The 27592-nt window shown below is 41.6% G+C and overlaps 1 protein-coding gene across 3 annotated transcripts; it reads right to left on the bottom strand.

Moving 5' to 3' along the window:
* Positions 1 to 1154: 1154 nt before the first annotated feature.
* LOC139564809 (cell division cycle protein 27 homolog) lies at positions 1155 to 21074 on the bottom strand. 3 transcript variants are annotated; one of them, XM_071384651.1, is made up of 19 exons: positions 20846 to 21074; positions 19441 to 19516; positions 18787 to 18934; positions 18387 to 18512; positions 17417 to 17514; positions 16984 to 17153; positions 14965 to 15182; positions 13791 to 13902; positions 13430 to 13548; positions 13083 to 13182; positions 12352 to 12556; positions 11870 to 12042; positions 9790 to 9942; positions 9357 to 9565; positions 4240 to 4357; positions 3917 to 4045; positions 3705 to 3779; positions 3097 to 3259; positions 1155 to 2760 (listed from the first exon to the last, which is right to left on the bottom strand). In XM_071384651.1, exons 1-19 carry the CDS (start codon positions 20870 to 20872, stop codon positions 2672 to 2674), a joined length of 2508 nt encoding a protein of 835 aa, XP_071240752.1. In that variant the 5' UTR covers positions 20873 to 21074; the 3' UTR covers positions 1155 to 2671. The 3 variants fall into 3 exon arrangements, with proteins under 3 accessions (XP_071240752.1, XP_071240753.1, XP_071240754.1); XM_071384652.1 differs by having other exon boundaries at positions 1155 to 2757; positions 20846 to 21068; XM_071384653.1 differs by lacking the exons at positions 17417 to 17514; positions 18387 to 18512; positions 18787 to 18934; positions 19441 to 19516; positions 20846 to 21074 and adding an exon at positions 15339 to 15424 and having other exon boundaries at positions 16984 to 17094.
* Between the last annotated feature and the right edge of the window lie 6518 nt (positions 21075 to 27592).

Raw genomic sequence — 27592 nt, 5'->3', positions numbered from 1 at the left:
TTCACTTACCTGCACAACTCAACCAGTCTTGAACCGGAATTACCCGCCTGCCTAGCCCTGTGATTCGTCAATTTGGTTATGCAGCGATGGCGATTGGTTTATTTATCTTCTAGCCTGCACGGATGGTCGTCCTGTTGAAAGTAAATAAATGGAAGTTTACCAGTTGTTGTCGTCATTAATATACAAGCTCAATAACTGTGCAATACTTTAAAATAAAATTATTTGGTTAGACTAAATAGTTGGCCAATTACTCTTCAACGTCAATTTGACCAAATGATCCCGGTCTCCACCAAATAATTTGCCACAAATTACTTTGTATTTATTCTCCAAATTTCAACCCATTAATTGGCTAAACGTAGCATAATTTGTACCTAGTAATAGCCACTGAGAACAGTCGAAGCTTTTTAAGCAACCTAATACGGTGTTAGATGTGTTGACAAGCCGATGCTGAGACAACTGAATCACTGTCATGAAGGGGCATTTCTTCAGGCTGCTGTAGTGTAGTAATATTACATTGCTGGACTAAAATGGAATTATCCAGAGATAATGGTGTGTATGTGGAGTGGCCCAGTTGTTGAGGACCTGAAACCTGACTAGGTGTATTGTCAGTTAAAGTCATGCCTCACTCGCATAGGTCTTTCTGTCCTTCTACATGATAAGACTAACCTTCCTAACCTCCATACACTGGTTCCAAGTTCCTGCTTGCATCAGATGCAATGTCCTGCTATGGCAGTGATGGCAAGGATACATCAGATGCAATGTCCTGGTATGTCAGTGGGGGCAAGGATACAGCAGACGCTTATCCCAATTCTTCTCTGTGAAAATATCCTCCCACTGCTGTCAGAACCACTGAGTTATCTTCCTTCATCTCCTGTCCTGAAACAATCTTGGTTTCCCCCACTTATAAATCATGAACTAATCATTAGTGTTCTCAATGCAATTAATTATGAGACTTGTGATATAAATCCATACTTCAAATTTTAACTAGGCTATAAACTGTTGTTCAGTCCCCCAATCATTAGCCAATTTGCTCTGATCAGCATCTACTAAGATACATTGTCTTATCAGGTCTTTGTAAAGGCAGATGCAGTCAACAAGTCTTACATTTACTGACATTCACACTTTGGGGGAGTACAAGGCAGTCAAATAGAGCACATGTTTAAAGTAGTTTATTCTATCATTTCAAATATCCTTAAAATGAATAGCACATATATACATGAACAGACATTATCCCCAAAGACAGAACACATTTTAAATTAAGACCCCAACGCACTTGCAAAATGAGAACATAATAATTTGACCTGGCTGTGCAGAGGACACATTTTAAATTACTTGTATCCATACACTATGCCTTAGAAAAAATGATCAGAACTTTAGGAAAGGCATTCCAACTCCTTGATATGGGGCAATATTTCTGAATGTGGCATTGAGATTTTTGCCTTTCCCAACTGTGTGTTAAGAAGCACATCAAGACACATTGTATACATACACACAGAATCAATGTGAAATTCCCCAAACACACATTTGGATATTTGTGTGATTAATTCACATGCATCCAAATATTGAAACTGGGAATTTAATCCCCATCATCATACCTTGTATTAATGTGGTCAGTGAGAACCAACCTGTGTTAGCCTTGTCCCAGATCAGTTTGTGCTCTTTCCAACTCCATTACTGTCATTGTCAAGCCAAACATGTTTGGCACGACGATGAATGACAAGTAGTTGGCATGATAGCACAAACAGACGGGCACTCAGGCTAAACCTGTGGATGATTATCATATTTTAGCACATTTGTTTCTAGAAGTATTTCATGATGAATCACATCAAAAGAACTGCACATCGAATCTTGTTGACAGGTTGGATGAACCACTGGCTTTTCACATCATTGTCAATAAGAGGCACTTCTAAAACAAACATGGTTAAATATGTCACTTTTATTTATTTGTGATCGAGACATCGATCATTGCTAGATCTCAATGAAACTCGCCGGGCCATAGGCGAGTTTCAGGTTGGATCACCTTGGACGTCACAACGCCTCGGAGAAAAGGCGAGAAATGTGCTGTCCTCATTCCTCTCCCATACATTTACTCACGGACCAATCAGCAGAGGGGAACCAAAGAGTTATAGGCTATAACAAGTGTTTATTCAGGGTAAAGCTGATAAAAATAACATAAAAAAAAAATAACTAAACATTAAGACATGAACGTCCATGAATGTTTGTTGTTTATTTTTCTTCCGTGGGCATGAACGCAGCGTTCCAAACCTAAAAGAAGCGAAAATTATGTCTTTCAATGATGAGGGGCGGGACATTCAAAATCAGCACTGATGGGGCGATGTGGTGCTGATGAGGTATTCTAGGAAAAACAAACTCAAAAATGTAAAAAATAAAACACATTCACACATGGCTGCAATGGGACCTGACGATAATGATAAGCCAGTGAGGACTAAGGCATGAGAGGAGAAGGATGGTGGGAGTTGGGGGTAGAAGAAAACGAAACCAAGAAATAGCAGATGATAAAAAAATAAAATCGTAGGTACTGTATTAGCAGCAGTTTGTTTTCCTTTTTTTCCTCTTCCTCTTTAATACTGGAGTCCAGAGGTTGGCTCCAGGTTGGCATGGTTTTTAAGTCCAAAGGAGGGGTCTGTGTGAAGGGGTAGGGTCTGGGGGGTTACAGGACCTCATCGCTCTCAGCGGTGTGGAGCTGCGTGTCGTCTGCGTCGGTCATACTGCTCTCCTGCGACTCCTCCACCTCAGCTGCTGGGGACAAGGTGGAGGTCAGAAGTCAAAGCATGGCTCCTGACAGTGACTTTTCAGCTTCCTTCTTGAAGTAACATTAGACAGACGCCTGACCATATTGGCATTCTCGCCCTAAAATATGTACTTTAGTGGTAGGCCACACCTTTCTGGAGTGTTTCAGAAGTATAATAACTCAAAATGACTTACTACTAGTACTCAATGTTTAATTTTAAGGCTGTCAAATACTTTCCATTCCTAAATGATCATGTAAGTCATTACAAATGTACAGGTCATTAACAGGGAACTAAATGGTCATAGCTATGCATCAGTCTGTCATAGCAGTCACAGTGGTTGTACCTGAGTCATAGGGGTAGTCCTCAGTGACAGGCTCCTCGTCGTCAGGGAGGTACCTCTTGTCTATGGCCTCTTTGATCTGATTGTTGGCTCCTTTGGGATCCAGGTCCATGGCCCAGGAGAAGTTCATCAATGCCAAGTGTGTCTGGCCCAGCTTCTTATACACCTGAGGGGAGCAATAGGAGGAAAGCATATGATTAGAGCAGGACACACCATCCATGTGAATACATTCGTAAACTGTCTCAATTACCTCAACTTACCCATACACTGACTCGGTACCGGTACCCCTTGTATATAGCCTCGTTATTGTGTTACCATCTCTCCTTTATTTAACACATTTCTTACTTTAAGAACTCTGCATTGTTGGTTAAGGGCTTGCAAGTAAGCATTTCACAGTAAGGTTGTATTCGGCACATGTGACATAAAATTTGATGTCAAACATTTCATAGCTATTTAGTGCATTGCACAAAGTCAGACTGTATGAGATTTGAGAGGTGAGTGTAAAGTGGTCTATTATTGAGTACGAATATCAAAGTGACAGTAAATTCTTCACTTAGTCGACTCCTTTCCTCATAATCCCCACAAAGAAAATAAAGTTTCCATTTGCTTACCTTTCCTATTAAAAAGTAAACAAGGGACTCTTTGGGCACTATTTGTTTCAGCTCTTCAAGCTCTTGTAGAGCCGCCTGAAAAGGGAACACACAAAAAACTTTTCTTAAACTTAACCAGTAGAAAATGCAGTGAATATTAATATGGAAGAAGAGGAATTGTGCTGAAAAGTAGGTTAGTCGGTGTTCGCTTGTGAAATGTCATATGGACCTACCTTGTACTTTTCATTAGCGAAGAGGATGGAGGCCCTGTGGAATTTGCATAGAGGGTTCTTGGGGTCTATGTTGATCGCTCTATTCAGGGTTTCCAAAGCATGGTCAGACTTCTTCAGTGCATGCTGAACCTGTGTGGAAACAGGCAACATGGAGCGAGTTAGTGTGCCATAAAGAACATTGGAAATATGACTCAAGTACCAAATGTAAAATACTACAGGCTTTGAAAATAGTAACAATAATAATACATATGATTTCTAAAGTATTTTTGTAAGTGAGCTGACTGAGTGAGCTGAAAGAGACTTGAGTGTAGCGGGCCACTCACCACTCCGATGTGGCAGAGGAGCACAGAGCTCTGAGGGTTGATGCTAAGTGCCTTCTTGAAGTGAATCTCTGCCAGGTTGAATTTCTCCTGCTTATAGTAGATCATCCCCAAGCCATACCTGGAGATGGAGGGACGGAGAGAAAACGAGATAAAAGGTGAGGTAAGTGTCTCCCATAATCATAAATTATTCAATATCATCAAAATATGACATTTTAGCTTTAATTCCTTAGAGACTTTAGATTAAGGTAATACAGTGTTGTGTTCGGGAATACCTAAAGCGAGACCAATTCAAGACCGGATCGAGTCAAGACCGGAGGGGGTCCGAGACAGAGTCAAGACCAGAAAAATGTGAGTCTAATTTAAGACCATGATTGTAATTGTCAAATCACCACCATAAGAGGTCAATATGTACAGTATCTCAGGGTTCATATTTCAGAACATATGGATTCTTTAGACATTCAGAATAGTGAAAAAATGCATGCTGAGGAAAAATAGAGCCACTACAAATGATTACTAACCCAAACACAGTGGGGAACAACAGGCCTTCTACACCTTCAGAGAAGGCTAAGGATTAATAAAATAATAATTATAATATTTTCAATGGTGTTCTGATTTAAATCGCTTCAGTTTGTGTTGTTAAAAAAAAGGGTTAACGCTGCAAAGAAAATAAGATCCAACCAGGATTTTTCTTTGCCGGTCTCTGGGGAGATAAATCTAGCTAACTAAGTCAGCCATTGGCTAGGCCATCAGAAGCTAGATAAATGCATCTGCCATTCAACTGTAATAGGGCAAAATTTGGAGTGACAAAAACGTATAGAAACTGCCATTTTTAAGGCCAACAGGTCACTGCGCAATAGCGAGCAGTAGATTTCCCACGGTCTAGCTAGCTAGCTTTTGTTGTCGTCTAGTTTGCAGCGTCTGCAGCAGGTGTTATATAAGAGGATGTTGTTGCTAATTTGTTAGCTTCTCCCTTTTCAAGAATAACTTTCAACAAGTTGCTTCAAATAATCATCCTCTGGTGAGTGGAACTGTTTATTGCAGCGCACTTGCTGTTAGCCAACTCTTTGAAAATAACTTGTTTTTTATTTAACAAGGTAGGGTAGTTGAGAACAAGTTCTCATTTACAACTGCGACCTGGCCAAGATAAAGCAAAGCAGTGCGACACAAACAAGAGTTACACATGGAATAAACAAACATACAGTCAATAACACAATATAAAAAAAAGTCTATGTACAGTGTGTGCAATGGAGGTAAGGAAATAAATAGGCCATAGTGGCAAAATAATTACAATTTAGCAATTAAACACTGGAGTGATATATGTGCAGAAGATAAATGTGCAAGTAGAGATACTGGGGTGCAAAGGAGCAAAAAAAACAAGTAACAGTATGGGGATGAGGTATTTGGATGGGCTATTTACAAATGGGTGCAGTGATCTGTGAGCTGCTCTGACAGCTGGTGCTTAAAGTTAGTGAAGGAGATAGCTGGAGACTCCAGCTTCAGTGATTTTTTGCAATTCATTCCAGTCATTGGCAGCAGAGAACTGGAAGGAAAGGCAGCCAAAGAGGAATTGGCATTGGGGGTGACCAGTGAAATATACCTGCAGGAGCACGTGCTACGGGTGGATGCTGCTATTGTGACCAGTGAGCTGAGATAAGGCGGGGCTTTACCTAGCAAAGATTTATAGATGACCTGGAGCCAGTGGGTTTGAATACAAATATGAAGCGAGGGCCAGCCAACGAGAGCATACAGGTCGCAGTGGTGGGTAGTATATGGGGCTTTGGTGACAAAACGGATGGCACTGTGATAGACTGCATCCAATTTGCTGAGTAGAGTGTTGGAGGCTATTTTGTAAATGACATCGCCAAAGTCAAGGATCGGCAGGATAGTCAGTTTTACGAGGGTAATGATGCTTTGTTGCGAAATAGGAAGCCGATTCTAGATTTAATTTTGGATTGGAGATGCTTAATGTGAGTCTGGAAGGAGAGTTTACAGTCTAACCAGACACCTAGGCATTTGTAGTTGTCCACATATTCTAAGTCAGAACCGTCCAGAGTAGCGATGCTGGACGGGCGGGCAGGTGCGGGCAGCGATCGGTTGACGAGCATGCATTTAGTTTTACTTGCATTTAAGAGCAGTTGGAGGCCATGGAAGGAGAGTGTGTGAAACAGTGTTGCATTTAAAGTGGAACTGACAGCATTTTAGCAACATGAAATCTTATACACATCTGTTCATATACACACCAGGAAGAATGACACTAAAAAAAACTATTCTGACAATAAATTATTAGAATGTTTGGGAATTATGCATACTAAAGGCATTTGTGAAAATTATATAGCAATATAAAGTGGGAAAGCGGCAGTGCATTTAGACAGACCGGTGCGCTATAGCCAATCAGAACTACAGTAGACCTTTATACAAACAAGCCATTTGCCACATGGGCCTGCAATCCTTCACTTTGAACTGGACTGTGTTTACAGGCAGTTGTAACAGAGTAATTTTAGATCATTAGAACACATTCGCCAAACGCCACAAAATACACCTGAATGGATTTCTGCAAATATGTAAAACATCACGGTCATAACGTGGCATTTGGGAACTTTACATTTCTATTGATCAAACAACCATGAAAAGGTAGGCTCTCTCTACCTCAGTTATGCACATCAACAAGAACAACTACTGCTAGCCAGAGCAAGATAAAAATCTAACGAAGGAACATTAGATAAACACTCTCCAACTTTTTCAGCGAAACAATGGGGAATTGTGCCCTCGTCCTTCTGCAGCTTGCCTGCCAATGCATGCTTGTACCAACCAAGCACCTAAGCACACCTCACTGACCATTTTACTCGACGTAGCAGAGCTGGTTACATGTTATCTAGAGTGTTCTTGACTATTACCTTTTTTTTTTGCCTACGTTTACTGACACCGTTCATATTCAGCAGGTGTTGTGCGTTCGTAAATTCAGTTCCGCGCTCTGGCACACTCAGACGAGAGTGCTCTGAAATCGGAGTAGAAAGCCAGGGTGAATTTGCGAATGCAAGAGATATGCTAACTATGCTAAGTCGTTCAAGTTCTTGCTAGCTAACCAAATGACACCTGCATCTCTAGCTTTGTATAGCCACGAAAAAACGATATGAGGGGAAAAAATTGTCACTCACTCCTCCGATGGCATGACATCCTGCTAGCTAACTAACTAGCTAGCTAGTGTTCGGCTCCATGTTTTTAGCTTGCTACATAAATAGATACGCTAGCCTATTAGCCACGTTATGACTGACTTGTGATCCTTGCTGGTTTGATTATATTGACATTCCCAACCTTAGTTACATTCATCCGTTTTTATATTGAGTCATTGAAACAATGCATCCCAAATGGAGGCAGCAAACAATGTACCAGGCCAGCTGTGATTTATAGCCTGATAAATATTTTCGGGATTACCAAGAAATGCATTGGTGAATTATATGAATCATGCATTGAACTGTATCCAACTATTCTGCCAACAATGCCTTATTTGATTTAACATTCCATGACGTAAACTATAACAAATTGTTTAAAACCTCTTATACAGTTGGTTTTGTAGCATAAACTGGGAATTTGATATTTTTTACTGATATTATGATTGTTTCATATCTGCAAAGTAGTTAAAACGCTGTCAGTCCCCTTTAAAAACTTTAGGTTACCGGTTGGTTACTTTGTGTGCTAAACGTGAAATGTTTTTTTGCAATGGGAAGTAGTTGTAGTAAATTTTGATTGAGAAATGCTTAATGGTTGTGTTTTTGTATTCTTATGATTGGGACCTACTGGCTTATTATGTCCGAGTTTATGGACTGCTTATCCTTTAACATCATGTTGTGTGACTGCTGTCTTTCCATCGGCCCTATGCAGTGTTGTAGTGGTGCCTGGAGAAGTCAGTATACTCTAATTTTGCCAAAACGTTCCCAAATGGCCCGCCCAGTGAAGGAAAGGCTCCCTGTGTGAAAAATCATGTTTTCCTATAGATTTCAGATTCTCTCTCAAAAATCACTTTTTTTGTTGAAAAAACAAACAAAAATATGATGTCTAAGTACACAACAACGCTTAAACCACATCAATCTGATTGGGTGGGCCTGTCAGGGCCTGGTTCCCCAGTGGGTGGGCCTCTGACAACACAGGCTCATCCATGTCTACGCCCCCGATGCAAACAATTGCGCATCACAAATAGCCAACACTTCAGACTAAACCTTTTCAATACCTGGTATGCATACCCATTGTTGCCTTAGTTAGCATACCCATTGTTGCCTTAGTTAGCATGGTTTGCATACCCATTGTTGCCTTAGTTAGCATTTACTAGTAGATATGTTGAAACGTCTGTCCTACCCTACCGGCTACCAATGCCATTCTTCTGTGAGCTACTCCATGCCAAAACCAGTTGACAGCTTCACACTCTTGCTGCCTGCAGATTATATTCCTCTCAAACGCGGCGTGTGCGGCACGCATGTGAATATATTTCACGTGCTTTGCAATTGTGTAGGCTACTTTTTGCATGATTTCTCTATTGTACTATATAATTGATCAGTCTTATAATCGCCACTACACTACTTTGATACGCATCAGTAGGGATTAAGTAGCGAGTATAAGCAATGCCCACTGAAAAACAACTGGGTATAGGGTTTATACCTGCCTATACCCTCCACTACACCACTGGCCCTTTGTGTGTACAAAAAGTGCTATAGTATTACAGTTGCTGTCCTTCCAGAATCCCGAACCTGTCACACACTGAAGGCCTATAGGTTCGCCACTGCTCAAACATGTCTATAATAGATATAAAGGCTGTTAAGACATTAATGCTGGCCTGGCGAAGCGGTTTTATGCGCTGACTGAATGGAAGCTGATAATTATGAGTGTTTTACTCTGCTGGTCTTGGGAAGAAATTACGGGTCCTCACTGTCCGAGACAAGACAGAGTACAAATGTATCCGACACAAGAACTCAATATGTGGTCTCGAGACCGGACTACTACGACATGGAGGTAATAAAATAACATAGTATGGTAATATAATAAACATAAGAGCAGTTTCATCTATTACGATTGGAATTCAGATTTTGTCACATCCACTATCACTCCAAAGTTGTCCACTAACTCACCAGGCATTGTAGTGGCGTGTGTTGACTCTGATGGCGTTACGGAAGCAGGCCAGAGCCTTCTCCAGCTCCTCTGTGAGGACAAACTCATGGCCTAGCAGCGTGTAGGCGTAGGCAAAGCCCGGGTTCACCTGGATGGCACGCTGGAAGAACTTAATGGCTATGTCATGCTCCCGCTGCAGACTGAAACAGTTACCAGCCACGCACCATGCCTAAGGGGACAAAGAGAGTGTGTGTTGGGGAGGAGGGAGGGAATATAAGGAGAGAAAAGGGTATGAGTAATGATAGAAATAGGAGCAAAAGAAACAAAAATAGAATCACTTGTAAGCATTTCCCAATGGAAAAGTCTCAATTGAACGTACTTTTTAGTCCAGGACTAGACATGTGGATACGGTACATGCAACTGTTTGTCCCAGTGTGTTACTTAACTACGTACCTCTGGTGAATTCTTGTCCATGTCGGTGAGGTCTTTGGACAGGGCCGACAGGGCCACGTCCTTCTGCAAGTGCCACAGGGTGGTGGAGTAAATCTCCATGCCCTCCACCCGGTAGCTCTCGATGCGCCGCACCTCAGAGAAGATCCTCTCCGCCTGCAGGAAGGGGAAAGGAGGCAAAGAGTGACAAGTTTCTAATCGAGCCATTGAGAAGTAGCAAAAGCCACCATACACAGCCATCGACCACTCGTTGCATTCAATTGACAATCCTAACCCTGTGAAATTGTAGTAAGGACAGGAGTACATCTAGCTTCAGATGCCCACAATCCGTTTCAGGTATAATAAGAATGGCGCTGAAGGAGATGGCTGCCGTTTTACGATCCCGTAACCAATTGTGCATGTTGTTTTTGCGTCATTTGTAACTTATTTTGTACATAATGTTTTTGCCACCGTGTCTTATAACCGAAAAGAGCTTTCTAGATATCAGGACAGCGATTACTCACCCCGCACTGGAGGAATATTTTTTCTTCAACGAGTCGGACAGGAAGGATTTACTTCAGACGCCCGACAAGGCCCTCGTCCCAGTCATTTGCAGGAGAAAGAGACGGAGGTATCAAGGACGAAGGTCCGGGTGCCTTGTAAGGATCCGTCGCCGAGAGGGTAATCTATCTTTACCATCAGTCCTATTAGCCAACGTACAATCAATCGATAATAAAATAGACGAACTACAAATCACGTATATCCTACCAACGGGACATTAAAAACTAATATCTTATGTTTCACCGAGTAGTGGCTGAACAACGACATAAATAACATACAGCAGGGGGGTTTTACGCTTTTCGGCAGGAAAGAACAGCGGCCTCTGGTAAGACAAGGGGTGGCGGTCTATGTATATTTGTAAACAACAGTTGGTGCACGAAATCTAAGGAAGTCTCAAGGTTTTGCTCGCCTGAGGAAGAGCATCTCATGATAAGCTGTAGACCACACTATTTACCAAGAGTTTCTGTATTTTTTGTAGCTGTCTATATACCACCACAAAACAATGCTGGTACTAAAACCGCACTCAATGAGCTGTACACTGCCATAAGCAAACAGGAAAATGTTAATCCAGAGACGGCGCTCCTAGTGGCCGGGGACTTCAATGCAGGGAAACTTAAATCTTACCTAATTTCTACCAGCATGTTAAATGCGCAACCAGAGGGGATTTTATTTTTTAATAACTCTACACCACCTTTACTCCAACCACAGAGACACGTACAAAGCTCTCCCTTGCCCTCCATTTGGCAAATCTGACCATAATTCTATCCTCCTGATTCCTGCTTAGAAGCAAAAACTAAAGCAGGAAGCACCAGTGACACAGGCAATAAGTGGTCAGATGAAGCAGATGCTAAGCTACAGAACTGCTTTGCTAGCATAGACTGGAATATGTTCTGGGATTCTTCCGATGGCATTGAAGAGTACACCACATCAGTCAATAAGTGCATCGATGACGTCGTCCCCACAGTAACTGTACCCCACCAAGAAGCCATGGATTAAAGGGAAACATCCACACTGAGCTAACGGGTAGAGCTTCCGCTTTCAAGAAGCGGGACTCTAACCCGGAAGCTTATAAAAGATCCCGCTATGACCTACGACGAACCATAAAACAGGCAAAGCGTCAATGTCAGACTAAGAAAGGCTTCTTGACAGCTTCTACCCCCCAAGCCATAAGACTCCTGAACAGTTAATCAAAGGGCTACCCAGACCCCTCTTTTACGCTGCTGCTGCTGCTGCTCTCTGTTATTATCTATGCATAGTCACTAACTCTACCTACATGTACATATTACCTCGACTAACCGGTGCCCCGCACATGACTCTGTACCGGTACCCGCTGTATATAGCCACGCTATTGTTATTTTACTGCTGCTGTTTAATTATTTGTTATATATATATATATATATATATATATATATATATATTTTACTGAACACTTTTTTTTCTTAAAGCATTTCACTGTAAGGTCTACACCTGTTGTATTTGGCGCATGTGACAAATAAAAGGTGATTTGAAAAGGTGAACCTAGCAAAAGAAGGTCCTCCCTTACCTGCATGTATTCGGCCAGCTCAAAGTGGGCCCTGCCGATCTGTCCCAGGACCCACCCTGTGTTGTAGTGATGGGAGGGCAGCTGGCTCAGGATGCTGATGGCCTCTTTACAGTTGTAAGAGCAGAGGGCCAGGTACCCCCGGCCGATGTCTCGCATCAGCAACATCAGGCCATCTGGAACACAGAGGGGAAAGAGGGGTTGGAGATAGACTTGCGAAGGCATCTTTGTAAGGACATTGTTCCCTTGTGTTTGTGTTAGTCATAGCTAAAGTATGACAAGGTGGCTAAGACTATAGAAATGTATTACAATTATAACAGCAACTCAAAAAAAGTCAGAAAACTACTGCATTACTTCGACATCATTTGTTTAATGGTAGTGTATCCCGACGTCTCAGCTCAACATCTTGATACGGTCAGGTAAAGAAGACTCATTGAATTGAACGTCAATGTCTGAGAATTAATTCTAACAGTGTCCCAACTCACCTGCAGCAGCCTTCTGCAGACTGAAGACCTGGAACTGAGGAGAGCCCATACTGACTTTCCCCTCTGTCATGGACGAGTCCAGCTTGAGGATCTCAATGCTCTCGTTCAGGTTGGATGGGGTGATGCCTCCCTTGCCCGTTTTTGACTTGGTCTTCCGGTTGGGGATTTTGGTGGGGAACTTCATTTTCAGCTTCTTGCTGTTCTCCTGTTGAGGAATGCATGTTTGTTTGTGTTTAGCATCTCAAAGACCTCTGCTAAGGTCAGATACATGTCTGCCCCCCCCCCCCTCGCTTTTGATATTTGGTTCTGACAGAGTACTAGGAAAAATAATGTATTTGCCAAGAATCTCAGCAGCACAGCCCAGTGCCAGTCTGTTTTGTGTCAAACTCTATTCTACATAGAACTAAATAATACATACTACTTAAATGCTAGACTTGAGAGCGAACTGATGTTTTTGTTCTCCTGGTTCAAAAGATGCACCACAAATCCTACTGTCCATCTCAATCCCAGTATTTGGTTATTTGTTTCAAGTAAAAATCCACTCAAACTATATTTTGCTATTTGTTTCATTAGTCCACTGTTGATAATACCATAATAGTCCCGTAATGTTTTGAATATCAGCAGTTAAGTTTTCAAGATATTGGAAAGTGTCACTTGTCAGATCATCGTGATGCATTTAGAAGAAAACATTTTTTAATGGCAAATTCCCAAAGGAGTCTCTGCTACGTTACCTTGGCAGTAGAGCTGGCACTGGTGAATAGTCTGGAGCTCCGTCTGGGCTGCACGTTGGGGGGAGCAGCGATGGTGGGGCTCAGCACTTGAGGCGTAGTACTATAGTAGGCACAGAAAAACAGAGCAGAACAATGGTCATCAGGTCTTCATACTCAGACAACCATAAGCACAGAGAACACTAACGCCATGAGTGACATTTCAAGTTTACTTAACTCAAAACAAGTATGGATCACAATTTCATAACATTTACACAATTTCACCTTGCATGAATTGTCACTGAAAATGTCTTTTTTGGCAACATCTCTGCATTTCCATAATGTAATCATGGGTCCATATGAGCACATACCTGGTCTGTGGGGGGGCAGTGGTCTGAGTCTGGTTGAAGGGGATAGGGATGACCTCCCTGCTGTTACCACTCTGTGCAAACACTGACTTCGTCCCCACCTGACTGATTCTCGCTACAGACTGAAGAGAGAAAAGTGGGAACAAGCTGTTAAAAAATGTCAAACAAAACATCTGACCTTCTTCATTGTTCAATCCATCACTGAAATTAAAAAGGAATCTCCTCTGAAGTTGAAATGTTTTCTATTCAGATTGCATAGATCCATTTTTACACACAGTATGTTGCTCTTCGATCAACACCCCAGATAGGAGAGCCACATAACAGATGGCGTGTCGTCTTCATTATAGCGATGGCGCGTGCGTACCTTCTTTGGTGGGACTCCGGGAGGGGGCGGCTCCATCCCCGAGCCACTGTGAGAGTAGTTCTGAAGATACAAGGGTTCCCCTGGGCTGGGCTCCAGGGGCAAGATTCCAAAACTGGGAATAAGATCAAATGGTTTCTCAGTATAAAAATATACATTGTTGACTTATTCAGCTCTGTATGATTTAGCCGATCATCCAGAAGTCCCCATGGACTTTACATCCAGTTTACATCCAGTTACAGTACCAGAGAAGCCTGTAACGCAGGTAGAAAAGACCACACAGAACAAAGCAGTCGTAGAGGACAAAAGGCTGGAAAGCAGTAATCAAGAAGTCCTCTGAAGCCAGTTATCATTACAGTCTCCCTAATTACAGACCAGTGGACAATGGAGCTGGAGGATGAATGAATGAGAGACCAGTATGTACTGCAGCCAGGTGCACAATATCAAATTATAGCCAAGATAATGTTACTTGACTACAATTTTCAAAGCCATGGACAAATTACTAGCGGAGTGATCGCTGACAACAGAATAATGTTCTGAGGAGAGTGCCAGTGCATATGCCTCTATAATGTAGGGTGTCCAATTAAAAACGCATCTTTTGACCAATGGGTAAAATAACATTAAAACCAATGCTCCAAAACGCATGTCTCTATCATAATTAATTCCAAAAAGTTATTGGAGTTTTCACCATTGTAGGTTGGCCAGAATAAGGGTGACTAAATCAATGGAGGCCAGAGAAGAAGTGGTCAAAATACAAGAAAATAGCATTGCGTCAGCTAGGCTGGATGCTGTGAGAATGAGGGCAAACTGAAAGACCCCACTGAAAGATTCTTAACATTAATAATCATATTTGTCTTGGTAAAAACGTATTTTATATCATAAGTGAAATTATCATAATCAAAGCGCCTTTTTCCCCCCACTCTGGGCAGAGTGGGTGGACACCCTACATAATGACACTGTAAACGTAGTCGAAGAAGGAAACATGTGGGAGTGCCTCAACACAAAGGGAATACACGCCACACTCAAAATACTGTGCCACACGACACGTATGAACAGATTGACACAGGCACGCGTCATCTATCCACTTATGATAAAAACAGCCCCAACACAAGTAATAGAGCCTCTACTGAGAAAAAAACATCTCATATGTGAGTGTACGGGGTGAGACCACCAGTACCTAGGTGTGAGGGGGCTGAGTGCTGCCGGTCCTCCCAGTAGACTGCGCCCACTCTTGGGTTTGTTCTGCACTTGTTTGGATAGCAGGGAGCCGCCTGTCCCCAGAGACCCTACGGTGTCCGGGGAGATGACGGACGAGTCGATGTAGGACATGGTGGAGTCTGTGTTCAGAGACGAGTACTTGGAGTTGGAAGACTCTAGGTTCAGTCTGTTTAACTCCTACAGGGGAGGGAAAGGGAACGAGACAAGAGGTGTCAGTTCTTCTGTGCACATTTGGTTAGACAGGTTATTAGGGGGGGGGGGGGGGGGGGGGCTTTAATTGGCTCATCACGCTCTAGCGATTCCTTGTGGCAGGCCGGGCGCCTGCAGGCTGACCTCAGTCATCAGGTGAGCGGTGTTTCCTCCGACACATTGGTGTGGCTGGCTTCCAGGTGAAGCGGGCGGAAGACACATGACTCGACCTTCGCCACCCGAGCCCGTAGGGGAGTTGCATCGACGAGACAAGATCGAAATTGGAGAGAAACACACACACAATACAAATAAGAATTGGAGATCCACAACAATGCTTAAACATCAGGAGACATGGTAGAATAATAGTAAAGACATCAAAACTATGAAATAACACATATTGAATCATGTAGTAACCAAAAACGTGTTCAACAAATCAAAATATATTTTAGGTTCTTCAAACTAGTCACCCTTTGCTTTGGTGACAGTTTTGTACACTCTTGACATTCTTTCAACCAGCTTCACCTGGAATGCTTTTCCAACAGTCTTGAAGGAGTTCCCACATATGCTAAGCACTTGTTGGCTGCTTTTCCTTCACTGTGCGGTCCAACTCATCCCAATTGGGTTGAGGTCGGGTGATTGTGGGGGGCGAGGTCATCCTACGCAGCACTCCATAACTCTCCTTCTTGGTCAAATTGCCCTAACACAGCCTGAGGGTGTGTTTTGAGTCATTGTACTGTTGAAAACAAATGATAGTCCCACTAAGCGTATCGCTGCAGAATGCTGTGGTAGCAATGCTGGTTAAGTGTGCCTTGAATTCTAAAATCACTGACAGTGTCATCAACAAAGCACCCCCACACCCCCTTTTCCATCCTTCACGGTGGGAACCACACAAGCGGAGATCATCCATTCACCTACTCTGCATCTCACAAAGACATGGCAGTTGGAACCAAAAATCTCAAATTTGGACTCATCAGACCAAAAGTCTAATGTCCATTGCTCGTGTTTCTTGGCCCAAGCAAGTCTCTTCTTATTATTGGTTTCCTGTAGTAGTGGTTTCTTTGCAGCAATTCAACCACGAAGACCTGATTCACGCAGTCTCCTCTGAAAGATTGATGTTGAGATGTGTTACTTGAAAATGTGAAGCATTTGTTTGGGCTGCAATTTATGAGGCTGGTAACTCTAATGAGCTTATCCTCTGCAGCAGAGGTAACTCTGGGTCTTCCTTTCCTGTGGTGGTCCTCATGAGAGTCAGTTTCATCATAGTGCTTGATGGTTTTTGCAAATGCACTTGAGAGACTTTCAAAGTTCATAATTTTCTGGATTTACTGACAACTGAAATGCATACCAGGTGACTACCTCATGAAGCTGGTTGAGAGAATGCCAATAGTGTGCAATGCTGTCATCAAGGCAAAGGGTGGCAGAATCTCAAATCTATTTTGATTTGTTGAACAATTTTTGGTTACTACACGATTTAATGTGTTATTTCATGGTCTGATGTCTTCACTATTATTCTACAATGTAGAAAATAGTACAAATAAAAGAAAAACCCTTGAATGAGTAGGTGTTCGAATTTGACAGGTCCCCATAAGAATAAGTTAACCATTACACCCCGAGTGTTCACAGATCACATTCTTCCACAGTCCCAACCCCTGACCAAACACCCTCATCTTGGTACCAACGCAATGCAAGCCATCATTGTAAAGAGAGCCAAACCTGGCTGTAGAAAAGTATGGATGACAGGAATACTGGGTTTAAATGGACAGGGGGAGGGAGAGTCGAAGGGACGTACTAAGGTGTCCTGGGGCGTCTCCATGAGCACCGTGTCCACCTGGCGGTGGGGCATGTTGTGGCTAGGCGTGTGGGCGGGGCTGATGGGGAGCAGGGAAGGGGCTCCACTCCCGCCGCTGAAGCACTGCAGGGACGTCAGTCTGAAGATCTGCTCCGGGTCCGGACGATCACCTGACAACAAAGATACAAGGTAATATGATCAGCTTAAGAACAGGGGGAGGGAATAGAGAGTGGATTTGAGCCCGAGCACTGGTCAGGGAATTAGATTTGGTTCTGCCATCATGCATGGGATTAGGACCAGTGTAAATTTCCCGTTTTTGTCTTACTATGACAAGTGAATCAAACTCTATTGTTCATGCAAATACATATTCTATCATCTTCACATGCATTATATAACTACCCCCCCACCCACCCTAGCTGATTGACTGACTCACCGATCTGACAGAGGGACTCAAAGGGAGACCACAGGAAAGGATTCATACTCAGGCTCTTCTGATAACATTCCGAACCTTTGGCCAGACGATCCGTTTTGCTGCACAGACAGAAGAAAATTATTCTCGATATTGACTGATGCATGTGGGTGACAGGCACGCACGTGCAATCACACAACAAAACACATTGCACCTGGTCACGTTAATCTAATTTAGAACATTCCAGCTAATATCTTTGCCAGGATTAGCTTGTTTCTGTACCTCAAATCTAATGTATAAGAGCAAGCAACCACTCACTGGGCATTTATGGTTCTATTACAGTTACACGTGTTAGACACCAGACCAATTACTTTTGCTTAACCTCTACATTGGTTTTCTTGACATCACACAGTAATAATGCAATACCAGAATACCACGTTGTTGTTTAGAGTCTGATTTCTGAGATGGTTACACTTTAGAAATTGAGACAATAGCATTTTGATTGTGATTCATGCATGTCTAAATTGTAACATGATGTTCATGACTAAGTGATAAACGCTCTGACATTCTAGCCCACTGGCTGAGCTTACATCATGTTCTAAATACGGTATCTCTGTAGAAAGGGACACATCCTCTGCTTAGGAGGCTGCTGCAGCCCCTTGAGGCATTCAAATAGTCCATTTGAATTGACCAAGGTAACATCCAAATATCATTAACAGACATGCCTCCTCTCCAATTCATTAGCAACACCGTGGGAAGCTGAATAAACAAAGTTTTCGGGATACAATAAACGTGTCCATCTCAACAAACATCAAAGCACTGCTACGCCCAACCCTCTGCACTAGGTTACAATGTCTATCACTCAGTTGCATAGTAAAACATTAGGTATTGCTATGTGATACCTAGCACACAAGCAATCAGCTCTCAATTGAAAACATTCCCAGAACATGCTTTAGATTGTTAACCAATGAAGTAATGAACATGATTATCCTACCAATAGATTTGCCCCAACATGGATAACGTGAAACAGGCAGAGTCTCCAAACTCTGTGACAATGTCCTCCTGGCTCTTCTGTTTGTTCAGGACCCCCCCTGTCAGGATCTGCTCTCCCTCTGCAAGCCTAGGAAGAGAAGAGGACCGGACCACTGATGTGAGCATACAGGGGTCAAAGAGGGGAGCTATCCAGGACTCTTGTCCTCGGACTGGCCCCCCTTAATCCTTGTTTGAGGAAATATTGTATTAAATTCTTGCATGACAGAAGAGCAAGATCCTAAATCCATTTGGCTGCAGTATGCAGCATGGCCAAGAAAATAATATGTTGGCACTCTGGATTCAAAGCATGCACAATGTCATAGCTATGAGGCCTAAAACATCAAACAAAATAACATCCTTACTTGCTCAGTTCTACACAGCACTTGGCGAGGAGGTATTTGCATTGTGGCGTTGTGCAGCTGTGCCCCTTGAGAAGGCGGTATGCCTTGTAGGCCTTTCCCGAACGATAGTAGCAAGTGGCTAACAGAAAGAGGGCCTCCTCCGAATGCACTGTGAGGAGGATAAGAGATGCATCCAAATAATGCATAATTTAAATGAACATACATACAGATACCCTGACACACAATCTCATTCCCAGATGACTAGGAGTTATAAATATAAATGTTATTCATTTGGCTCTAACATTTTCAGACTTGCACTGACAGCATTAGATTCCTTTTGGCATGGGACGAAGGTTCATACTTGATGTGTTATTTTGATCGACTCACGTCTACGCTATAGCTTAATAGTCCACTGCAGTGTTGTGCGTTCCACATTAAAGCAACAGCAGCCTACAGGCTATTCTATAAGAAATGACAATGTCTTCTAAAACCTGTTTTGCATGTGTCAGTCAGGCCTCACAAGCCACCATCATGTCAAAACCTTTTAGGAGTATCTGTATGGATTAAAGAAATCAGATGGAACTGTACAGTTGTCAGCACAGTAAGCTGGAACAGGAGGTGCTCGGGTGTGCTGCAGCATGGACAGGATCTTCTCAAGACGATAGATTTCATTACCTTCAGCATAGAGTCTCTCAGCCAGGAACACGGCATCTCGGTAGGCATAGTGGTTTAGTGCATGCCAAACAGCAGCCTAGACACAGGGAGACAAACAAACACATAATGCCATGTCTCCCATTTCCCCTATCTGCATCTCTACATAGCCTACTGTGATTGTCTGGTCTGGTGGTGGCCTAATCAGTCAATAAGCACATGCGTTGATAACATTCTTTGAATACAAAGCTTGCAGCTTATTATAGCAGACTATTCAATACTATTGCTGGCTGTTAGCTAGGTGGCTATGAAATGTTGACACAGCAAACAACCATTAGCTAGCTACATTCGACTGGCAGGCAATGCTAGCGAAAAAAAAAGCGAAATCCAGTTTTTCGTGGCAAGTGTCAAACACTTAGCTAACGTTATTTCATCGATCGAAATCAATACCAACATATGTGGCCATAGGATAACTTAGCAATGTAACTAACTAATGTTAGTTGCGGTAACGTTACTTGGCTAGGTCAGATCTGATTATTTAAGGTTACCGTGGCTGGCAAGTGGCTAACGTTAGCTGCATCAAATGTTCAACAAACGCCATGTCAATGCAGGCAGCAGTTATCCATGTAGCTAGCCAGCACTGAGTAGTTAGCTAACTAGCCAGTGGTTTTCATTATTTTCAAGTCAGCTGTCAAATGACCATTTACTATACAACCTGACATAACTGTTACACCTTGGACGACATGTTAGCTAACTTACTAGTATCTAATTTAGCTTAACGACTTTAGCGTTAGCCAATGTTATGCTGCAGAGAAAGAACGACATTGGAATAATGTTAAACATCAATCTGATCAGCTGTAATGTTTAGTTAACCAACTTAGTTAATTTAGATCACGTTATCTGGAACAACTCACTCTACTGTCATAGTTTAAGTTAGTAATTAGCTAACGTTAGCAAGTTATGTTAGTCTAACCATCGAATAGAGTTTGCCAGTAGCTAACTCGTTTGCTAAAATTAACCAGATAATTCAAAACAAACCTTGCATAACTAACATTAACTCACTAACGTTAACGTAGCTAGTTAAGCTACATATGGCTAATGACTGAGCACCTACTTCAGTTAAGTTACCTGGCACCTACCGCCATCTAATTTCGGATACCTGGCTGACAGTGGCAGTTCGAAAGAGTATCCCCTGTGTATTAACGTTATATATTGAATAACAGGTACTAGTTTTTGACAACGAACCGATTTTGACAACGAAGCAACTATTTTGGGGAATGCTAGCTGGCTAGGCCAAACATTTGTTTTCAGGCCTCGGTGTAGCAGTAGTGGATCTTTCTGGTAGGGAGAGAACAGTGCAAGCCACAATACATCCCTCCTGTCCTGCATGTGACAGTTTTCTTCTTGGTATAGCAAACTGCTTCGTTACCTGAACAGGTTCCTGCAGCACCGTCATTCCGTTGTCAGGCTCCTTCTCTCGTCCACTGTTTTTTGTTTCCCTCTTTCTTCAGTTCCTTTCTTAGTTCAGTATCCAGGCCAGAAGTAGCTCTGAAGATTTGAACACAACGACCGTTACCGACCATGCCGAAAGCTCCCGAACATATCCGAAACAGATGCGAAAGTATCAGCATACGAATAGAATCGAAGACTAGCGTAAATAACCGAAACAGTCATTAGCTGAAAAAGAAACTCGTGTATAAACCATAGAGATAGATAGGACTCATCTTTATAGCTGTGCCATTGCAACCTTGTGTCAGATAATTTCGTATTATTCTGTAAGTAAAACCGAGACACTACGTTTAGTATGATATGTTACGTTTCATATGGTATGTATTAATTTGTGATGTCCATCATCCACTTCGTATGTTACGAAATGCAATTCCTACAATATTTCACAAATTTTGTAAACGTATGATATGTTACACATTCCAATTTGTTGTTGCTAACGATAGCTAGGCTAGAGGTTGGGGTTAGAGTTAAGGTTAGGAGTTAGCTAACATGCTAAGTAGTTGCGAAGTTGCTAAAATTCTAACGTTGTCCATGATGAGAATCGATCACACAACCTCAAATCAAATGTTATTTGTCACATAAACATGTTTAGCAGATGTTAATGTGGGTGTAGCGAAATGCTTGTACCTTTGGGTTGCTAGACATTCACGTTACCAAACACACTCTGTTCATTTTTGCCTTAATAACAGGGCTTGACATTAACTTTTTTAGCCACTTGTAAGTAGGACAGATTTTTTACTTGTCTGAATGCTCAATTCAAAAAAGTGCTATAATACCATGGGCCAAAAAGGTGACTGAAAATTGTGTTGTATGACGCAAGGAACCACTTCACAAAATAACCTTCATTGTTATCACTGGTATTGATAATGGAAGGCTTCTGGTCTATGATACTACGTATTATATTTTCTGCCGTTGTAGCCTTTTAACCCCCCCACAAAGTAAAATACTGCACGGATAGGCTACTGTATAAAACATATGTGGTCCTTCAACCCTCCATCTGGAGAGCTACTTGATGTGCAGGATTTTTATCCAACCCTGCTCAAACACACCAGATTTAGCTTATCAAGGTAACTGTTTTTTTAAGTTTAAAAAAAAGGGGGGAAAAGTGGTGTGTTAGAGCAGGGCTGGAGCAAAGGCCTGCACACCCAGTAGCTCTTGTGGACTCCAGGAGGAGGGTTGACCACCTTGCAACATTACAATTACAACCAAATACATTTTATGTTTTTATAAAATAATTCCCTCATTCAATGAACCAGGGATCATATTGATAAAGTGAGTGAAGTTGCTAACTCAGATGTTTATCTATTTGTAAGGTTAAAATATTCAGCGTTCAGGGGAGATCTTGACTAGAGGTCGACCAATGATTTTTACGCCGATACCGATTATTGGAGGACCAAAAATAGCCGATACCGATTAATCTGCAGATTTATATATATATATACACACATATACACACAGTTTAAGTCGGAAGTTTACATACACCTTAGCCAAATACATTTAAACTCAGTTTCACAATTCATGACAATTAATCCCAGTAAAAATTCCCTGTCTTAGGTCAAATAGGATCACCACTTTATTTTAAGAATTTGAAATGTCAGAATAATAGCAGAGAATTATTTATTTCAGCTTTTATTTCTTTCATCAGATTCCCAGTGGGTCAGAAGTTCACATACACTCAATTAGTATTTGCTATCATTGCCTTTAAAATTGTTTAACACTTGGGTCAAATGTTTCAGGTAGCCTTCGACAAGCTTCCCACAATAAGTTGGGTGAATTTTGGCCCATTCCTCCTGACAGAGCTGGTGTAACTGAGTTAGGTTTGCAGGCCTCATTGCTCGCATATGCTTTTTCAGTTCTGCCCACATTTTCTATAGGATTGAGGTCAGGGCTTTGTGATGGCCACTCCAATACCTTGACTTTGTTGTCCTTAAGTCATTTTGCCACAACTTTGGAAGTATGCTTAGGGTCATTGTCCATTTGGAAGACCCATTTTGTGACCAATCTTTAACTGATGTCTTGAGATGTTGCTTCAACATATCCACATCATTTTCCTGCCTCATGATGCCATCTATTTTGTGAAGTGCACCAGTCCCTCTTGCAGTAAAGCATCCCCACAACATGCCACCCCCGTGCTTCACGGTTGGGATGGTGTTCTTCAGCTTGCAAGGCTCCCCCTTTTTCCTCAAAACATAACAATGGTCATTATAGCCAAACAGTTCTATTTGTTTCATCAGACCAGAGGACATTTCTCCAAAAATGATCTTTGTCCCCATGTGCAGTTGCAAACTGTAGTCTACCTTTTTTATGGCGGTTTTGGAGCAGTGGCTTCTTCCTTGCTGAGAGGCCTTTCAGGTTATGTCGATATAGGACTCGTTTTACTGTAGATATAGATACTTTTGTACCGGTTTCCTCCAGCATCTTCGCAAGGTCCTTTGCTGTTGTTCTGGGATTGATTTGCACTTTTCGCACAAAAGTATGTTAATCTCTAGAACGTGTCTCCTTCCTGAGCGGTATGACGGCTGCGTGGTCCCATGTTGTTTATACTTGTGTAATATTGTTTGTACAGATGAACGTGGTATCTTCAGGCATTTGGAAATTGTACCCAAGGATGAACCAGACTTGTGGAGGTCTACAACATTTTTCTGAGGTCTTGGCAGATTTATTTTGATTTTTCCATGATGTCAAGCAAAGCGGCACTCAGTTTGAAGGTAGGCCTTGAAATACATCCACAGGTACACCTCCAATTGACTCAAATGATGTCAATTAGCCTATCAGAATCTTCTAAAGCCATGACATCATTTTCTGCAATTTTCCAAGCTGTTTAAAAGGCACAATCAACTTAGTGTATGTAAACTTCTGACCCACTGGAATTGTGATACAGTGAGTTATAAGTCAAATAATCTGTCTATAAACAATTGTGTCATGCACAAAGTAGATGTCCTAACTGACTTGCCAAAACTATAGTTTGTTAACAAGAAATTTGTGGAGTGGTTGAAAAACAACATTTAATGACTACAAACTAAGTGTATGTAAATGTATGACTTCAACTGTGTGTGTGTGTGTATAATATATATATATATATATATATATATATATATATATATATATATATATATATATATACACACACACATGTAATAATGACAATTACAACAATACTGAATGAACAATGAACACTAATTTTAACTTAATATAATACATAAATAAAATCTATGTAGTCTCAAATAAATAATGAAACAAGTTCAATTTGGTTTAAATAATGCAAAAACACAGTGTTGGAGAAGAAAGTAAAAGTGCAATATGTACCATGTAAAAAAGCTAACGTTTAACATGAGAACACGTGAAAGCAGGTGGTTCAATATTCCCAGTTCTTCAATATTCTCAGTTAAGAAGTTTCAGGTTGTAGTTATTATAGGAATTCTGACGATTCGACTATGTCTCTCTATACCATTTGTATTTAATATACCTTTGACTATTGGATGTTCTTATAGGCACTTTAGTATTGCCAGCCTAATCTCGGGAGTTGATAGGCTTGAAGTCATAAACAGCGCCCCGCTTCAAGCATTGCTAAGAGCTGCTGGCAAAATGCAGTAAAGTGCTGTTTGAATGAATGCTTACGAGTGTCCTGCTGTCTACCACCGCTCAGTCAGACTGCTCTATCAAATCATAGACTTAAATATAATAAACACAGAAATACGAGCCTTGTCATTAATATGGTCAAATCCAGAAACTATCATTTCGAAAATGTTTATTCTTTAATTAAGTGAAATACGGAACCATTCTGTATTTTATCGAACGGTTGGCAACCCTAAATCTAAATATTGCTGTTACATTGTACAACCTTCAATGTTATGTCATAATTATGTAAAATTCTGGCAAATTAATTACGGTCTTCACACAGTTCGCAACATGCCAGGCTCCTCAAACTATTGCATATACCCTGACTCTGCTTGAACTGAACGCAAGAGAAGTGACACAATTTCCCTAGTTAATTCTGCCTGCTAACAGGATTTTCTTTAAACTAAATATGCAGGTTTAAAAATATATACTTCTGTGTATTGATTTTAATTAAGGCATTGATGTTTATGCTTAGGTACATCTGTGAAACGATTGCGCTTTTTTCGCGAATGCGCTTTTGTTAAATCATCAACCGCTTGGCGAAGTTGAAGTAGGCTGTGACTCATGATAAATTAACAGGCACCGCATTGATTATATGCAATACAGGACAAGCTAGTTATTAACCTAGTAATATCATCAACCATGTGTAGTTAACTAGTGTTTATGTTTAGATAGTTTTTTTATAAGATAAGTTTAATGCTAGCTTGCCGCCACAAGGTCCTTTTGACGCTGCACTTGCGTAACAGGTGGTCAGCCATACAGTTTCCTCGTGGATTTCAATGTAATCCAAAGAGGCCGATTACTGATTGTTATGAAAACTTGATTAATCGGTCGACCTCTAATCTTGACAGCATAGGAGTTACTTGTCAATTACGCTATTCTAAGAATATTTTTTTATTGCCAGAATTACATGGCCGGTATTAAAGAGAGGAGAATTCTAGCCCATTTTAACGCTTGAGAGTTGGTTTTACAACCGGTGTATGCAGCATTGGTTTCATCAACTGTGTGTTGGAAATTTGCGGTTATACACGAGTGCCAGCGGAAAAGTTATTTTAGGACATCAGACATGACAATTACATTAATGCATGCTAAATAGTTAAACTAGCGATATAACTAGCTCATAATGTGGCTATCTATTTAGTCTGTTGTATATCATTATTTTACCTGCTGTGAAAATGTCTCTCTGTCCTCTGGCAACGACTCACTGACACACACGCAGGTGATGGACACACCATGACTTTCCAAGATTTTCATTGCTTACCAAAAATTTGCCATAGCTGGTCAAATAACTAGCAATTATTAGCAACAAACGTGCAAACGCAACAAGGCTCGCTTTGATGTCAAAAACGCGTCTTGCGACTGCATGATTGAAAGAGCGCTCATGCGCTGGCCTACAATAATTATACTCCGCTGAGCTCTGCAGAGATTGGGAGGACAGTGAGCATAACATTGCATCTGGAGGACGCTGTGATCCAATTCTGATTGGAGTAGCCTAATTGTTTGATATTGTGATTTTTGCTTGATTAACTTAAACCTATCAAATCAAATGTATTTATATAGCCCTTCTTACATCAGCTGATATCTCAAAGTGCTGTACAGAAACCCAGCCTAAAACCCCAAACAGCAAGCAATGCAGGTGTAGAAGTACGGTGGCTAGGAAAAACTCCCTAGAAAGGCCAAAACCTAGGAAGAAACCTAGAGAGGAATCAGGCTAGGATGGGTGGCAAGTCCTCTTCTGGCTGTGCCAGGTGGAAATTACAACAGAACATGGCCAAGATGTTCAAATGTTCATAAATGACCAGCATGGTCAAATAATAATAATCACAGTGGTTGTCGAGGTTGCAACAGGTCAGCACCTCAGGAGTAAATGTCAGTTGGCTTTTCATAGCCGATCATTCAGAGTATCTCTACCGCTCCTGCTGTCTCTAGAGAGTTGAAAACAGCAGGTCTGGGACAGGTAGCACGTCTGGCGAACAGGTCAGGGTTCCACCATGCTTCCTATAATCTGCTTGTTCTACATTTTTGTTTTAATTGCCCCGAGGAAGCGGACAAGCGTTTATGTCAAGCCCTGCTTAAGTAACCTGCTGTCTTATGTACTGTAATCATACCAAATGTAACATATCATACTAATTTGAGTGTCCCAGATTAAAATGTACTATGCTACGTCTAGTCTATGAGACCAGGCTGGCCATTATAGTGTCTGTGACAGCATGGGCAATACCATTGAGGCTATAACCCATAGGAATCCTCACTCAGTTGGCTACTTTGACTACTTTAAAATGGTGGAAGCCCTCAATGGCGCTACCCATGCTAAAACGGCCTTTTGGCCACTAGAGGCATTCATCATTCTCTATGGTACCAACGTTTCATATAGTCCAACACAGTGGACGCATCATAATATCCATAAAACCTAGTGGTAAAACCAGGTAATGGTTCCAATCGTTTTTTCCCCATTCATTTTTGCATCTTGAATTTTAGAACTACTTCATATTAGGTCTGTGTTTCGTGTAGACTTACCCTGGCGTGATCATTTGATTGCCATGTAATTCTCTCTCGGACAAGGTGAGTTTTATCAATATATCCGCCTCAATTTACTCTCCCAAAATTTGAAACGCTAATTAGCAACTGAGCAGACCTCAGCCAGACTACAAAATTCCTGCAGGAAGCTCCTACACATCATCTCTAGCCCACATTGTCGGCTACCATTCACCAACGCGATCAGAGACCTGTGTCCTATCGATTAACTTCTTCCGCCCCCTTTCTCGGTTTTAGCTAGCCACTGACTATACTTTAGTTATCTAGTTAGCAGAGCAGTATATATTTTTTTAAACATGGTTTTACTTAGCCTAGACAATCGTTTGTGCAGTTTTGTCGGCGTTGGTGTCTATTTCAGACCTTATGGCATTTTAAGGATGAGTATTAAAGCAAGTGCAGCTAAAGTGAGGAGCAATTGACTTACCTGTTTGGTCAAGGCCAACATGAGGGATAGTTTATCCTGTGTCAGTGAGTGTAGCGATTAGGTTAAATTTGAGCATCTTATCAATACAAT

This window comes from Salvelinus alpinus, chromosome 36 (assembly GCF_045679555.1).
Source record: "Salvelinus alpinus chromosome 36, SLU_Salpinus.1, whole genome shotgun sequence".
Lineage (NCBI taxonomy): Eukaryota > Metazoa > Chordata > Actinopteri > Salmoniformes > Salmonidae > Salvelinus > Salvelinus alpinus.
The sequence above is the reverse complement of the archived record's forward strand: the minus strand, read 5'-3'. Positions and strand labels throughout refer to the sequence as shown.

Coding starts and splice junctions, on each gene's coding strand:
- LOC139564809 (XM_071384651.1), bottom strand. CDS start 20,872: ATGACGGTGCTGCAGGAACCTGTTCAG. Junction 15,183..16,983: donor AGACGCCCCAGGACACCTTA/GTACGTCCCTTC, acceptor CCTCCCCTGTAG/GAGTTAAACAGACTGAACCT. Junction 2,761..3,096: donor GGACTACCCCTATGACTCAG/GTACAACCACTG, acceptor CCTTGTCCCCAG/CAGCTGAGGTGGAGGAGTCG.